This window comes from Lytechinus pictus, chromosome 17 (genome assembly GCF_037042905.1).
Source record: "Lytechinus pictus isolate F3 Inbred chromosome 17, Lp3.0, whole genome shotgun sequence".
Lineage (NCBI taxonomy): Eukaryota > Metazoa > Echinodermata > Echinoidea > Temnopleuroida > Toxopneustidae > Lytechinus > Lytechinus pictus.
In genome coordinates, this window is record NC_087261.1 from 19,571,180 (window position 1) to 19,586,978 (window position 15,799).

The 15,799-nt window shown below is 37.1% G+C and overlaps 1 protein-coding gene across 1 annotated transcript; it reads left to right on the forward strand.

Annotated features, from left to right (window-relative positions):
- Positions 1-2,606: 2,606 nt before the first annotated feature.
- Positions 2,607-12,197, forward strand: LOC129279942 (small ribosomal subunit protein eS21-like). Its single transcript, XM_054916003.2, has 6 exons — positions 2,607-2,656; positions 2,786-2,850; positions 8,522-8,585; positions 9,673-9,744; positions 10,570-10,625; positions 12,017-12,197. The coding sequence occupies exons 2-6, from the start codon at positions 2,801-2,803 to the stop codon at positions 12,024-12,026; spliced, it is 252 nt and encodes an 83-aa protein (XP_054771978.2). The 5' UTR covers positions 2,607-2,656; positions 2,786-2,800; the 3' UTR covers positions 12,027-12,197.
- Positions 12,198-15,799: the final 3,602 nt, after the last annotated feature.

The following is a 15,799-nucleotide window of genomic DNA, read 5'->3' on the forward strand; positions in this document are numbered from 1 at the left end:
TCAATCTGGTGTGAGATTATTAATAGTTATAAAGATATAATATACCCGGATTTCTGCAATATTACGTTCATGAAAACCACTGTTCTCTGTGTTAGGACTTTCGGACACTCAAATACACGCGACTAACCATTCAGTGGCGTAACAGGCGGGGGGCAAGCTGCCCCCCTGGCGGATTTCACCGGGAAAATATAAAAAACGGGAAAAATAAAAGGGAGGGAGAAAGAAAGAAAGAAAGGGAAAGGGGAAGGAAAGAGGAAAAGTAATTAAAGGAGGAAAAGGAAAGGGAAAAGTGAAAAGAAAACGAAGAAGAAAAAAATATTTTTAATGGAAAAGGGAAGAAAGCGAGAAAGGGAACGAAAGAACATTTGAGAAAGAACAAAGCATTCCGAAATAGGCCTACAGTATGTAATGCAATAGCATAATGGGAAATAAATTAAAAGATGACAAAATTTAATGGCAAACAATAGCGGGAAATGAAGGTAGAATAGAATTAGTCAAAAGCTAAATTGGAAAACAAAGAAAATTAAGGGAAAATAAAGAGCGGGAATAAAAATCGATTGCATACAACATTGTGCTATAAGCTTGCTAAATATTATGCAAATAAGCTACCGAGGCTTTGCCCCAGACCCCACGCAGTATGGGCTTTTCATCTATAACCTTCAAATGGCTCTTTAACGCCCCCCTCCTACATTAAGCTTTACGTTTAATCACTGGCGTAAAGTCGCGCGGGGGGAAGGTCTTGGTTCCACACCCAAGAGGAAATAAAAGGAATTATATATAGGAGACAACATAATTAATGAATGGAAACAATGAAATATGTTACTTGCTAAATAAAATGGATATATATCACATATATAATTAAAATTTAATTTCAACAGGCTTTTTTTCCAGCTCGCTTTGCTCGCTGGCGACTTTTTACAAATTTTCACACATTGCTATATGTTTTGCCCCCTCAAAATATTTGGTTCAACTGGGGTGAATAAATTGTGTAAAAGCTATATTCTGTATATACCCACGATTTGATTAAAAATAGCGGCAATCTGCGAGGTTTAAATGGCTTTGATATCAAGAAGTTCCGGGGGCTCCGACGGATCCCCAACCGCATAGCACTGCCGTATATGAGTATGGAAGGGTTGGGCCATGCTCCCGAAAAGTTCTACAACCAAAAAAAAAAAGGAGGAAAGAAAAGCAAAGGAAAAGTGTAGGATATGATTTTATTTACTGAATATAATGTCAATAAATATCTCAAAGTTAAATTCTCATGAAAATGTGATTTTTATTCTCGCTCGCTTCGCTCGCTCGGGACTTATATTAAGCAGCACTTTAGCACATGCGCCATACTGCTCCTCTCGTTGCTGCAAGGAATCATGTTCACAGTGGCATATTATAATAAAGACCACAAAAAAGAATGGAAAGAGAGAAGAGTGAAATATATTATTCTTTGGATATCATGTCAAAATCTAACACAACATTGGATTTTTGTATTAAAAATGTCAAAAATTTTGCCCGCTCGCTTCGCTCGCTCGCAACTTTTTAAAAAGATAAATTCTACCTGATACGCAATGTCTGGCCTAGCTCTCAAAATCGTCGCCTCATTTCACCATTACGCCTGTTCATACCCTGATATGACCGGGAAATTTTTGGCTCTTGCCCCCCCCCCCCCCCCGGCCACCGACCCCTGTTACGCCGCTGTAACCATTATGTTTTTATAATTGATGCGAGTGCAAATCTCGAGCCGAAATTTTTGATAAACTCATGAAATGTGGATTTTAAGTTTGTTAAAAAAATAATATTGGGTTATATACAGAACTCACATCAAAATGTGAGCGTGCAGCGGGTGAGCTGACACCCCTGAATAGGGATAGTTTGAGTTCTTTGTGGAATACACGAAAATAATAGGAACCTGACAAGTCAAATTTTGCGAGAAAATATTGATATTTAGACCATAAAACGGACTCGGACATTTTTTACAAAGCACTTTTTTTTAAATCAATTTGTAAATCAAGCAGAATAATGAAAGTTCGATTTCCGAGCTAAAATGTGTTTGTATAATTGAATTAAAAACTTTATATTTTAAGCTCCATATATGGAGCAAGATAATTATGTAAATCCCCAAATAGGTAATGCGAGCGCGAATTAGCCGCGAGCGAAAACTTTATAATCAGTATATATATAGTGACCGGGATAGTGACATAATTGTTATTTTTCAAGGATTCTCTCATCTTGTCTTTTTTGCTCTTGGCCTCCTCTTATTTTTCCTCTTCCCCCTCTTTTTTCCCTTCCTTTTTTTCTTTCTTCCCCCCTTTTATCTTTTTTTTCTTTCTCCCCCCCCCTTTTTTTTGCTCCGGCCGCAAACGGGGGGGGGGGGGGCCGGGGTGGGCTCCACGAGGCCTCGGTTTCCGCAATGATGACTGGATGACGAATATCATCAGCTGCATGCTTGCTCATACGCGCACGAACTGTTCCACCGAATCAAGAAATGCAAAATTCTAAAAAATATATATAAATTTGTAATTCCTGCTCTGATTTCTGATTCGGCTGAGCTGAATGTGGGTCGAAATGCACGCGCACGTGCATCTTGCATGTTATATCTGGATGGACGAGATTAATAAAAGAAGCACCGAGACCGTTCTTTTTCATTCAACCCGTCGTGCAAGTAAGTCGATGCAAAAAATCTGCTAGGGATTTAGCCAATTCTCAATTATATACTCCACTTTTTATGGCTAAATACGTTGTGATTTTATGATAATAAACTCTTTTCTTTCACTTTTTGTTGTACTTGCAGAAGACACCTGCCAAGATGCAAAACGAAGGAGGAGAATATGTGGACATGTACACTCCACGCAAGTGGTGAGTGCTGTGACTGTGTGAGTGTGGCTGTGCTACTGCGCAAGTGTGGGTGCATTGCGTTTGCACGTGCAGCGAGCTAGCTGGGACCTACGTCAAGTGATGTTCGTACTGTCATGACTGTAGTGTAGGCTACACCACTTCACTACACTCATTCAATGAACAAGGTTATGATAAAACCTTGTTTTTTGTTACATCCATGTGTGGCAAAATAAGGGTGGCAATGTTTGGTTTATTTTCTCGGCCTAATCGTGAAATTTGTCACCTCTCTTGTCGTGTGTGTCGGTGTGTGTGCGATCGTTGTGTACAAAGTCAATGGGAGTGGAAAGATGTCACCACCGCTGACGAAATAAACGGCAATGAATGGACTGGTGACATAAACCACGATAATGCCATTTTCTCTTTTTTCGGGACAAATGCTTGATTTTTTAACACTTTTTCAGTTTCCATTTACAAGTATTAGCATGATTAGTACAGCTATTCATCATACATGTAACGTTATAACTATAAGTTGGCTCTTTAAGTATATTTGATTCTTTTAATTATTTTTTCTTAATTAAAAATAGAGATTGAAAAATGAAAATTTTCTTGCCACTTTCCACACAAAAATATGCCCCAAATTCAAGTTTTTGAGCGCGCTCTGCCTCTGCTGAATACAAAAATTATTCCCAAGTTACTAAGGAAAAGTAAATTGCAACTGTTTAATTTTGTTCACAAAAGTGATATTTTAATTTTTTAAAGTGTGTGCTCTGTACAGCATCGGCATACCATACTCCAGGCATAGTCTAGTCCTACCTGTAGATTCCCTACAGGCAGGATGGTTGCAGTGAGCAACACTTCACTACCGCTACACTCCGCTCCAGCTACCCGAACATCGGGACCGTCAACCATTTCCGATATACCGAGTCACAAAGGTGGGATGGCAATCATGATAATCGGAAAAATTAAACCAAAAAAATATAACGAAAAAGATGATTGACTTAATATCTTACTCTACACCCGTATTTCACTCCGTTTCCATCCTCCGGTTATCCTCAAAATTGGTGATTTTGGGCCAGTATCTTTTTCCTTACACGTATTATTCACGGCCAATTTCAAAACATCGCATGCGATCGCGATCGGCTTGACCTTTTGGTCTTCTTATCCATGCTTCTATCGGCAGTGAATTAATACAGCTAGGCAAGGAAAATGTTACTGGCACTAAATCATCAATTTTGAGACTGACAGTTCTAGATCTAAATCATGGAATAGAAGTGAAACTTTTTGAAAAGTAAGAATATTAGTTTTTAAAGCTTGTGTTGCATGAATTTTATATTTCCCCCATAAAATCCCACCTTTGTCACTCGCAGTATCAGTGCGAGTTCACCACCTTGATGTTTGGGTAGGTGTAACAGTGCAGCGGAAGTGGAGTGGAGTATACACGAACATCAAGGTAGCTGGTTGATTTTTGGCCGTCGTGTAGGGGAAGGCGGGGTAAATTGTGACACTTTGCTTTTTGCATGTTAGAATTGATATGATTAATGATCTTGTAAAAATAAGTACCTTGCCTTAAAATTTAATTCTTCTGAAATATTTTTCACCTATATATAACTTTCTACCCCTACACAGAAAGTCATTGTCACCTATGAAAAAAGCATTGTCAAATGGCTCAACTTGCCCCATCTGTGGGGTATGTTGAGCCACAAAACCATGTACAAAATGTATGGGGGAAGAACCAGCATGTCAATATTTTATTTAAAGTCTTTTCATTTGCTAATTCTCTATAAATACTAACATCCTCTGAAAGGAAAAGAACATTCATGTTAATTTGCTCCTTTCTGCCTGCATATCGATGGCTTTTTAATTTTTTTTTGTGTTTTATATGCATTAGAAGAATTACCATGGCTCAACTTGCCCCATGTTGGCTGGCTCAACTTACCCCAGTCCGAAATTAATGCGACAATTTCGTATCTACACATTTCTTATGCGTCTATCATGTAAAAGACTATGAAAAGAATGAAGATCCATACCTGAACTAACAATGTTCCTATGTCTTTATTATATCTAAAGATGTGTGTAAAGCACTTATCTTTTCCATACCTTATTTTTACTTTTTTGGCTGAAATTTGTATCTTTCCCTCTAAAAAAGTACTTTTTGTTTCAAAGTTGAAAACAATGTGGTGGGGTTAGGGGTTATGCAATGGGTCATCAATACATGACACCACCACAATGTCCGACTCATTCATTATTGGGCTTTGTGGCTCAACTTGCCCCTATGCTCAATTTACCCCGCCTTCCCCTACGTAATATTACTATACAATATTTTCGAGACTCAGAGATAGTATCCAATACTTTGTAGGCCCTACATGTAGATAATTTTGGTAGATCTAGACCTAGGCCTACCCAAATTTAGAGACAGATTATTAATAATTTGTATTTTGTTCTTTTGGCGGCAGCACCAACAAGGCGTCTCTGTCGTCTATTAAAGCTGTCTCCTCGTTTCAGAGATCATTTCTCTTGTATATTCCTGTAATATATCAATATGTTTTGTAAATGTTATTTGTGATGTATGAACAAAATAAATGCATATGAATGAAAATTCAATTTTGGAGACGGGACTTATCACACAGTAGAGACGCACGGCCAATATGTGTTTGGGTCTGGGAGACTGTCTCCCATGAGAGAGATTATCTCCAATATTATCAGAGACTTTTGTAAAGAATTGGGGTATCCAATTTCAGAGACAGTCTCCAGTTTGGGAGACCCATTTCCTTTGTTTACATTTGCTGCAAAAGGATTACCTTGGCGGCAAATAAAAATGTGATAAGCAGATTCCTCATGAAAAATTACCCCTTTCCACCGTCTCCACCGTTTGGAAAACAGATTTTTGTTGTCATCCACACTCAAAACAAATCGGCTTCTGACCTCAGTGAGACAAAATTTTGGGTGGAAAAATTACGCTTTTGTTGGTGTTATTTCTTCTTTTGCCAGCAAGTCTCCAATATAGGAGATTGTCTCCCATATTGGCCGTGCGCCTCTACTATCACATCGGGAGACCCCTTTATTTTTATTTGCTGAAGCCAAGCCCAACGACTTGACGTTAGATCTACCTTGGCGAGAAATAAATATTGAATTCACATTCAACTCGCCTTTTACATTTCTTTACATGACACTTTTTTTCTATCATTCACACATAAAAGGACTTTTTACATCTGCATGGCCATGAAGACAATTTTTTTGGTAAAGAATAATTCCTTTGTTAATGGGGTTTCCTTTGTCCTTTTTTATACTATATTTATAGCCATTGCCAGTCTCCATTTAAAAAAAAGAGGAAAATCACATTCTCTTTTATTTCTTTTATGAGAGAGTGTCATATTTCTTATTATTTGTGGTTAGATCTATGGGACAAATTTGGGGGATTGAAAATTGAGAATAAATGTGCAACAACTTGTCAGAACCCCCCCCCCCCAAAAAAAAAAAAGAAGATATGTGTGCACGTCCGAGGTCTACATGTACCTGTATCTGTCGATAGCAGGAAAAGATGAAAGATGGTAGAATTTCATTGTCCCGTTTTTTCAGTAGACTCTACTTAGAATTTTTCATTAAAGTTGAATTAAGAAGACGATTCCAAATATTGAGATATTTACATTAATAGCAACCTTACAACCCCCCAAACACTAATAGGTGATTCGACCCCCCCATTTTCTTTTTTCAAAATAGTGAATTTGAACGATTTATCCCTACCCATTTTCCCTGAGTTCGCTCCTGCAATGCCTACCGAGACGGGTGTTCTTTGAGTGTGACGTCACCGGGGGGTATTCGGTCCCGGTTTAGTAAACAAGGCAGTGCCGTTTTGTGTACTACTATGGAATAACTGCAGTTGAAGTTGTATCTGCGAGCCATAGAACTTGCAAAGAGGAAATGATTAAAATATTTGTGGCCGTACTATTATTCCAAATATGTGAATTCCCTCAGAATGATACCATAGACCCTAAAGGAATAATTTCAAGGTGAATAATATGAAATTTGATCGAGATCTTCTCACCAGTCGATAACGTAGCAGACGTGTTATTATGACATATTTATCCGCGTGTGACGCGGCTCTTGCAAAAAAACACAGTTGGTTGCGGAATTGCTTTGTGCCGACCGGCCGCCCGCTCCGGCGCAGCTAGCTGTCGAGCTACCGTACCGTTCTTGTTGTCTTCAACCATAGAGATGTATACTAATTACTATATATCTTTCTGTCTTCAACTCACTTCCGAATTGCGTTTGTATGTGTGACGGTGACCCCTAGCGTAATTAAATATAGAAAACAACTCAGAAGGCCGAGAAAGAATACTATACGTTTGGTTCAAGATTGTTCTGTGGAATGAGTGGAAATGATCCAGAGGATATAAAAGTGGAGTCAAAGACAAAAGAAAAGAAGAAAAAACGCCAGGGGATCGCTGCACGGCCATGAACTAAGTCGACATACCAGACCATAACAGTACACTCAATGCCTGGGTGTTGTGTGTACTAGTATTATGCGTTCAGCGCGCGCTGAGCTAGCCGCCGGAATTACTTTCCAGCTACTCACTTGATTGAACATCGTGATAAAATAAATGAGAAATAGTGAAAATATCATTCAATAACTCACTGTTTGCTATCTTACATCATGATTGAAGAGTTCATGGTGGTTATTCATACTGTTTTTTATACAGGGAAAGTAAAGATTTGTACATATCAGTCCTATTTGTTTGATTTGAGTTGCTTTGAAAAAAAATTGTAAAATATCTTTCTCTCTCTGCATAGCATTTCTGTATGACATTCAGGCACCTCTTATACTAAATTCCCCCCGGTGACGTCACACTCCGAGTGACTTTTCTGTACACTCGTCTCTCGGGCTCTGACAGGTGGCTAATTTCATAGACTTTCAAAGCAAAATATCGAGAAGGCAGAGGATTATTGTGACATGCTATGTGTTTGAACAACTTATATATACTATATATTGTATGTAGAACCTATATTTATGGAAACTCACCCCCTTCTTAATTCAACTTTAAATGTCACATTTCCGTCCAATTGTAAAGGCATCTAAAATTTGAAATCCAGAAAGAAAATATGACATTCTCTTCAATAATATTTTTAATAAGATTTTTTTTTTCTCCAGTCTCCTTCCGCTTTCATCAAGCCCGCTACGGTGCTAGGCGAAGATATACATGTAAAATATAAACAGGCTATGAAAAGTCTGTGGAATACCAAATAGATCTGTTTTAGCATTCTCAATAAATAGAGGTCTACCTGCTTGGGCGAAGTGAGAGTAGACAAATTTGCCCTCATATCAGGACATAATTAGACTAATTGCATTGGTTTAAGTCTAGATCTTGTTTTGTTCTCATTTTCAGACCAATATCTCTATTAAATATATGGGCGACAATATTCAAGATCCCAATAAATTGGACACTTGTTTTATAGTAAAAGGAAAAAGAATTAAACATTTAACAAGTTAATATTTCCAAATCCAAATTCTCTCTTACTAGGGCCAAAAGTCCATTTGTGTGTGGACTCTGGAATCCCGATAAATTGCTATGAAAAGTGAAAAACATCTCAGAAGAGAAAGTAAAAAATGACCCAGAGAAGAATCACTCAAATGCCATTTTCAAACGCCCAAGTTTTTCACCTAATAGTTTACAAGTTTTGTGTATTTTCTTTACAGTTCTGAGAGCAACAGGGTTATTGGTGCCAAGGACCATGCATCTATCCAGATTAATGTTGGAGAGGTAAGGGCACTTTTATCAATTTATAACTTTTTTTAAAAGACAATTTATAACTTTTTTAAATTTTGTTTTCATTTTTTTTTTATTCATTGATTTTTATTTATTTTTGGGGGGCGGGGGCTATTTTTTCCACATAGATTGCCTAATGTGTGAGTCAGGCCCACCCTTTAATTTTAAGGGCTCCTTTGGGGGGTAGGGAGCAATTATGCAGTAAATGCAAATATCATTTTTCTGCCTTAATTGTTTCTCTAAATATTCTTGAATAGTGTTTGTGGCAAATGTAGGGTGACGGGGGGGGGGGGGGGGGGAGATGGTTGCCTTAAACGATGCCATTTTGGAAATTTTAGGGTTGAATTGTCCTGTTTGGGCAAAATGTTCGTTAGGGAAAAATGGCCCGTCGCGGTGGCGCCCTCATGTTTTTTCTGTTATATGAATTTTCTACGCTGTTGTACAACCTTTTGGCTTCTAAGCCCGCCTCTGCTTTCATCTTATTGTTAATGCACATCTAGGATTCATGCATTAGTGTGTAAAATGGCGGGAGAAAGTATACTGTACTGTCCAATGTGTATTTTGGTGACAAAATCCACTTTATAACATACAAAACAGTACCTTTTTAAAAAACTATACACTTTTGAAATGGCTGCCAAATAAAAAAAAATATATGTCACTTTGGGTGGAAAGGCTTATAAAAAGCCAGTAAAGTCAACTTCCAAATGTCACCAAAAAAGTTGGAAAACTATTCAAGTATTCGTGCTTGAGTGAGCACTCCCCACTGAAATAAAGGGTATTAAAATTAGGCTGGGCAGGAATTACATGTAGCCTTCCAGTTTCTTTCATCTTTTTTGAGGGGCGAGTCCTTTGGAACTTGCGAGGTTGAGGATGTGACAACTTTGTTTAAGATGTTTTAACAGTTTTCATGAGCTATTTAATTGAAATTTAATGTATGTGTGAACATGAATTGCAAATGCATTTTTAGTGCAGCATTTTAACATTATCATGTGGATCTCGGCAATGCGTTCATGGGAGTTCGGAGAATAGGGGTGAGATAGGACTTTAAATAAGTTAATATGTTCTGTTGTATTTTGAACAGGTTGATGCTGTAACTGGTATCTACACACGGAGCTTCAAGACATACGCCATCTGTGGACCCATCCGTGGAATGGTAAGTACAATAGCTAGCCTATGGTGTGACATGTATGGGATCTTTCAGACTTATCGCCTCTGGATGTACAGGTTTATATGCCCAAGTCAAAATTTGAAGTAGAATTACAAGCACATTTTACATATACCGGGTATTCAAAAAGAAAGAGTAATAAGGCCACAGCACACCTTGCGACCCGACTGGTCTGCGACTGAGTGAGGGGAGATGAATCGCAAGGTAGTCATAACCCTAAAAGGACTGGGCTATTTGAGATGTATTGAGGACTGATCTCGGACGCCGTTCGCGCGATGGTGCTGAAATTTGAAGCGCTCATTTTTTACCACATGCACTACAAGGAAGTATATAAAAAAACTCTGAAAATAATTATTTTTAATTTATTATGAATAAAATATGCAAATTTATTCATGAAAAATATTATTCAATATCATTTTTTGCAGATGTCATCTTTGTAATGTAATTTAAAGGTGTCCACAAAGAAATATTGCGAAAGCCAATATTTTCCTTATGTATTTCTTTGTTTTTAGAATTTCTTATATATTTTTATGTTTTTTTCATCTTTTGTTTTTCATTGTTTTTTTTTCAATGTAAAATTATTACAGACCATTTAACAACTGAAGTAAACCCTAAATTAAAAATGTAAACAGTAAAGTCTGAATTGTGTTTGGCAATAGTAAATTGAATTTTCATTTAAAAGAATCATTTTCTATTTTGATTTGCCCGTTTACAAATGAAAATTCACTGTCCCTACGCATGTTGACATTGTGTTTATTATATGATTGATTGAATGCATGATTGATCTGTGTCAATTTTTTTTCTTATTTGTAGGGAGAATCAGATGACAGCATCAACAGGTTAGCCAAGAGAGACGGCTACATTGCAAGGTTGGTGTTTCAGTTTGATGAACTTCTACTACTGTGAATGCTATGCTGTGTGACTTCTACCACACAATAGCATTCTTGGAATAATTTTCCTGGCATCTCTATCGCAATTTACTCCACGTTTTTAAAAGACTGCTGCACAGAAAATCTTTTGTGTTGCAGATTTTTACGTAGGACGGCATAATTAAGTTGAAAGCTTTTCTCATGACCAAAATTGCTGATCAAATGTGATAAGCATTATTTCTGCCACATATATAGAGTACCAAAGTATGACGTCAGTTGCCGTGGTGTCATGGCAGGCTGGTTCTAAACAGAGTCACAGCTGACGATTGTCCGTACACAAATGACTTTGGCTCCTCTGAAAAATAGGTTGCAAGCGATCAAATTTCGATAGCAGCCATTTTCTCCTATGAGAAACACGCTTTCATTCGGCGGGTTCATTTGTTTAAAACCGCCATGACACCATGGCAACTGACGTCATCGCTTCTGTACTCTTATTGAGTCACTTGTAGCAGTACGAGATACGAGGGACTCTGCCTAATGCACCTTGCCAAAAGTCAGGGCCCCATCTTACAAAGAGTTGTGATCGATCCCATCAATGGCAACTATGGAAAGCCAGCAAAGTCAACATATAAAATGCATGTTTGCTCAAAAAAATTTCTAGATATGAATGTATATCCATAAATTCATTGATTTCTTGACAATTTGGTGTGTTCTCCTTTGGTTACAAAGGACGTTTTGCAAATTTCCTGTTTAAAAAATTATGACACTGATGGATTTCCATCTCTTTGTAAGATGGGGACCCAGATCTGCGACTGTCACGCAGGAATCTTGCAAGAAGCTCTCCCTTACAAATCATCACAATTGCCTTGGGACAAAACAATGGGGGGGGGGGCTGCAGGAAAATGCATTCAAAAGACACAGAGCATATTCATAGCGGGATTCCTGATAAAGACACACGGGTATTTGACAAGTTGCCTGTTTGACTTTGGCATTTCGACTTGGATGTTTTGCATTCACTGGTCTGAAATAGTGCTTCAAGTTTAAGAGGGAATTGCATATAGGCAAGGGTCGACTCCTGTAGAATCTGCTGTAATCTAATAAGATATCGTAACTGCTGGGAGCTGATTTTTTTCTGGTATGGAGAGTTGCAGGAATGATTTTGAGAACATAAATGATAAAAAGTAATATGTAGTGCCAAGTCAAACCAGAGTGCCCCAATGATACAGCTAGTGACTGGTGTCACATGAAAAATATGTCTTTTCAATAACTTATTTTGCAACATATTTTTGATAGAATTTTGCATATGTTTTGATGATTCTCATTTCCAATTTGTACCCAGGATTTCATTTTTCTTTGTTTTCTCTTTTCTTTTTCTCTCTCTCTTGCTGCAGCAACTTCTAAGAAAATTGTATGCAGTGGAAGATGTCATCTTTTCGTCAATGGTAGCACCATTAATAGCAGACTTGTCCAAAATCCATGTCAACAAACAACTGCACTACAGGGATCTGGTATAAGAACTGATTTAGTGGTCTAACTTAGTTGAGAAATAAATGATTGTCTTCTAAAAAAAAATACTATGTTTTATTGAGAAATTTTATTTATTGCTTCAACGGTCTATTTTTGCTTTCAACCATAGTGTGTACTCTTTAAAAAAAGAGCGGAGGGGGGGGGGGGGTCCACCCAACAAAAAAGTTGATATGAATATTGGTTTTGCATCATGCTGTCAATTCCAGCAAAATCAGTTAAAGGTAAAAACATTTTGGAGGTGAAGTCCACCCTAGAAAAATGTTGATCTGAATCTAAAGGCTAAATCAATCGAGCCAGCATAATGCTGAAAATGTCATCGAAATCGGATGTGAAATAAGGAAGTTACATTTTCAAGTTTCGTTTCTTTTTTACATAATAGTTTGCACACCTCGGTGATAATGAAATGAGAGCTGATGATGTTTTTTACTCACTGTTTCTTTTGTTTTTATCGTTTGGATTATACTATACTAAAATTTTCACAGATATGAAATTAATGATACACTGACAGAACCACAAAATGTTATAACAATGGTAGTTCCAGATGTTCAGGGAGGAAAAATACAGTTTCATGACAAGAAAATTAAAATGTTCGGCATTTCGTATAATGAAATACAAAAGAAATAGTAAGTTGGTGATGTCATCAGTCCCCTTATTTGCATACCGAACATGATGTGAAGGTAATTGTTTTTGTGAAATTAAGTGAAACTTTGAAATATAACTGATTTGACATCTGATTTTAATGAAATTTTCATTGTTATTCTCGTTTGATACTCAAACTTAGTCTTTGAGGACAAAAATCAGATGCTATAGTGGATGCTAAAGAAATAGGGAGGGGGTGATGTCTTCGGTTCAGTGATTTGCACATGGATCCAAATAAATATAACTCTAAACTTCCCCTTTTAAAAAGCTGGGGGTATTGAGGCTGATCATATTTGTGGATGTAAGTAATTGATTTTGATTGGTATGGCAAACACAACACATCAGAGCATCACAGAGGGAGGGGGGGGGGGGGGGCTTAGAAAAGTTCCGAAACAGACAGAGAAGGAATGTGTGGGATGTGATCTTTTCTGAATATTATTTCAAAATCTATCATAAAATCAGATTTTCTTTTTTAATTGGGTCAACATGTTTTTCGCTGACTTCACTCTTTGTTGTCCTAGACATGTTTTCCCCTAATTCTGTTGTTCATTTGCCACTGTCTAAAATGATATACAACACTGAGGTAATGCAATGTCACTATCGGAGAATCTTGCGTTGCAGACTACAGGGGAAAAGTACCCCAATAAAAAAGTTGCTTACTGAGAAAAAATGAAAGATCAGTGAATGAGAAAGGTGAAAGTTTGAACAATATCAGCCAAAATATAAGAAAGATATGAAAGTTATAAAAAAATGTTGATCACTATATCAAAGAACGACATAACACAATACAGAGCATACCAATTCATTATGTTCAATACTTGTTTATTGAGCAATTTACATGTGTTTAACATCTGATTCTTTGCACAATTTTACTCGTTTCTAACAGACAAATTATACAAGTACTGTACGGGTGCAAAACTTTTCGCTCTACACTCTGAAAGCTCTACAGCATATGCAATATAATCGACTCAAATGAAATCAAAACTTTTTTTCAAAATATCACAAATCCATAATTTCGAACCAATGAAATGTGCCTACTGGGGACTTCCTGCAAGGGGCCATGGTAATGTTCACACATATAAAAGGATGAAGTGCATGCTTGGTATTAAGATACATTTTGTTTTCTCATCACAATGGCAAAGACTGGAATAATGTGATAAAAGAATCAACATGTCAGGTAATTAACACAGTTCTACATTCTGAAGATTAAATGCACCTATAGGGGACTTACTGCAAGGGGCCATTGTAATGTTCACACATAAAAAAAATCATGAAGTGTTTGCTGGATAAATACATTTTCTCATTGAAATGGCAAAGACTGGAACAATGTGATGACGGAATTGACATGTACATGACTGTAATACACACAGTTCTACATTCTGAAGATGAAAAATCCCCTTCTTCTAGAGCCCCCCCCCCAAAAAAAAAAAAAGGGTTTCAGTGCTTGTCCAACAGATACTGATTTTCCTAATACATGTACATGGAGGACAGGAGAAAAATAACCACAAAGCGAGCAAAGGTTTGGTCTTGAATATTTTACATAGATGTACTTCGAAGCAGCATTTGGAATGGTCAAGAACTGCAGCAGCAGAACATCACATGGGAGTGACACTTACCACTGTCCATCTCTAATACACCGATTTATGTACCTAAACAATCTTAATCCACTGCTTTTCAGAGGGATTCCTGGCCCCCATCTTACAATGATTTACGATTGATCCAATCAATCGTACCGCAACTCTATGGAAATCCATCAGTGTCATAATTTTTTATACAGAAAATTTGCAAAATTTCTTTTGTAAGCAAAGGAGAATACACCAAATTGTCAAGAAATCAATGAATTTTTGGATATACATTCATATCTAGAAATTTTATTGAACAAACATGCATTTTATATGTTGACTTTCTATAGTTGCAATTGCTGGCTTTATATAGTTGCGATTGATCGGATCAATCGCAACTCTTTGTAAAACAGGCCCCTGGTTGACCAAAAGACTGGGCATTCTCTATTAAATCCTGTATGTGGCAATACTGTCGGCGGACGTTTCCATTCTTGCTCGGGGTAATGTAATCAGTCTGGATAAATACTTGTGCTCTTGGAACAACTTGAATTTCATCGGTTTTTCAAATAGTAATTATTCTTCTAAGTATACAAAAATATAAACATCATACAGGACCTAATATAACGTGAGAATAACACACACAAGGCACCTTTGGAACAGTGCTACCACACCCAAGGCATAGCCAAATATGTTTCAACTGTGTCAAAGTGCATCCGATTATTCCACTGCCCATCCCAAAAAATTTGTATTATGTTTTATAAGGTAGTGATATGGATCCTTGTATAGTTCATGATAAACCACCACATCTCAAAACCAAGACTGGGTAATAGATCTAGAGTACTCTACTGGGCCTACCAGTCATAACAAGAAGCTCTCTCTCTTTAAAATGATTGGTCATGTGATACATTTCAGCCAATTGGTTGGTTAGGAATTATCACCATTTTATAGCAAATAATGCATGTACACCAGATTCCAGGTACTAAGTATGTAATTTGGTCCTTGTCAATAAGGTGACTTGTTTCCTGGAAAATAATTGATTTCTTTATGAATGCTTGGTGTAATCTCGTACAGTGCCCCAAACTACTCTACTCTTTGGAGCATCAATGGGAAATTCCTGTTCCTTTGAACACACGAGCTGCTTCCTAACAATGAAGAGGAGAAATTTGTCAGTTGCAAAATGTACACATATACATGTAGAAAAAAAAGTTTCAACCTGAATGAAGTCAAAGCTATCTGTTAAAAAAATATGACATTACTTAAACGAATATTTTGTAAGTTTATGTTGATTGAAATCCTCCATAAAAAACATATGCAGACGATTGATATTAATTTTGAAAATGCCTTAGTTTCCCCAAAAGTACCAATTTCAGCCTCCAACATTTTCTTCCTCTTCCCATTTTGGCTGCCCTTCTAAACCAAATACACCTTGTATAACGTGCATTTAAA

Excerpts from the sequence above, each read along its gene's own strand:
- LOC129279942 (XM_054916003.2), top strand. The coding sequence starts at position 2,801 with ATGCAAAACGAAGGAGGAGAATATGTGGACATGTACACTCCACGCAAG. Across the intron at positions 2,851-8,521 it reads ATGTACACTCCACGCAAGTG|TTCTGAGAGCAACAGGGTTA; the intron begins GTGAGTGCTGTG and ends TTTTCTTTACAG. Across the intron at positions 9,745-10,569 it reads GTGGACCCATCCGTGGAATG|GGAGAATCAGATGACAGCAT; the intron begins GTAAGTACAATA and ends TCTTATTTGTAG.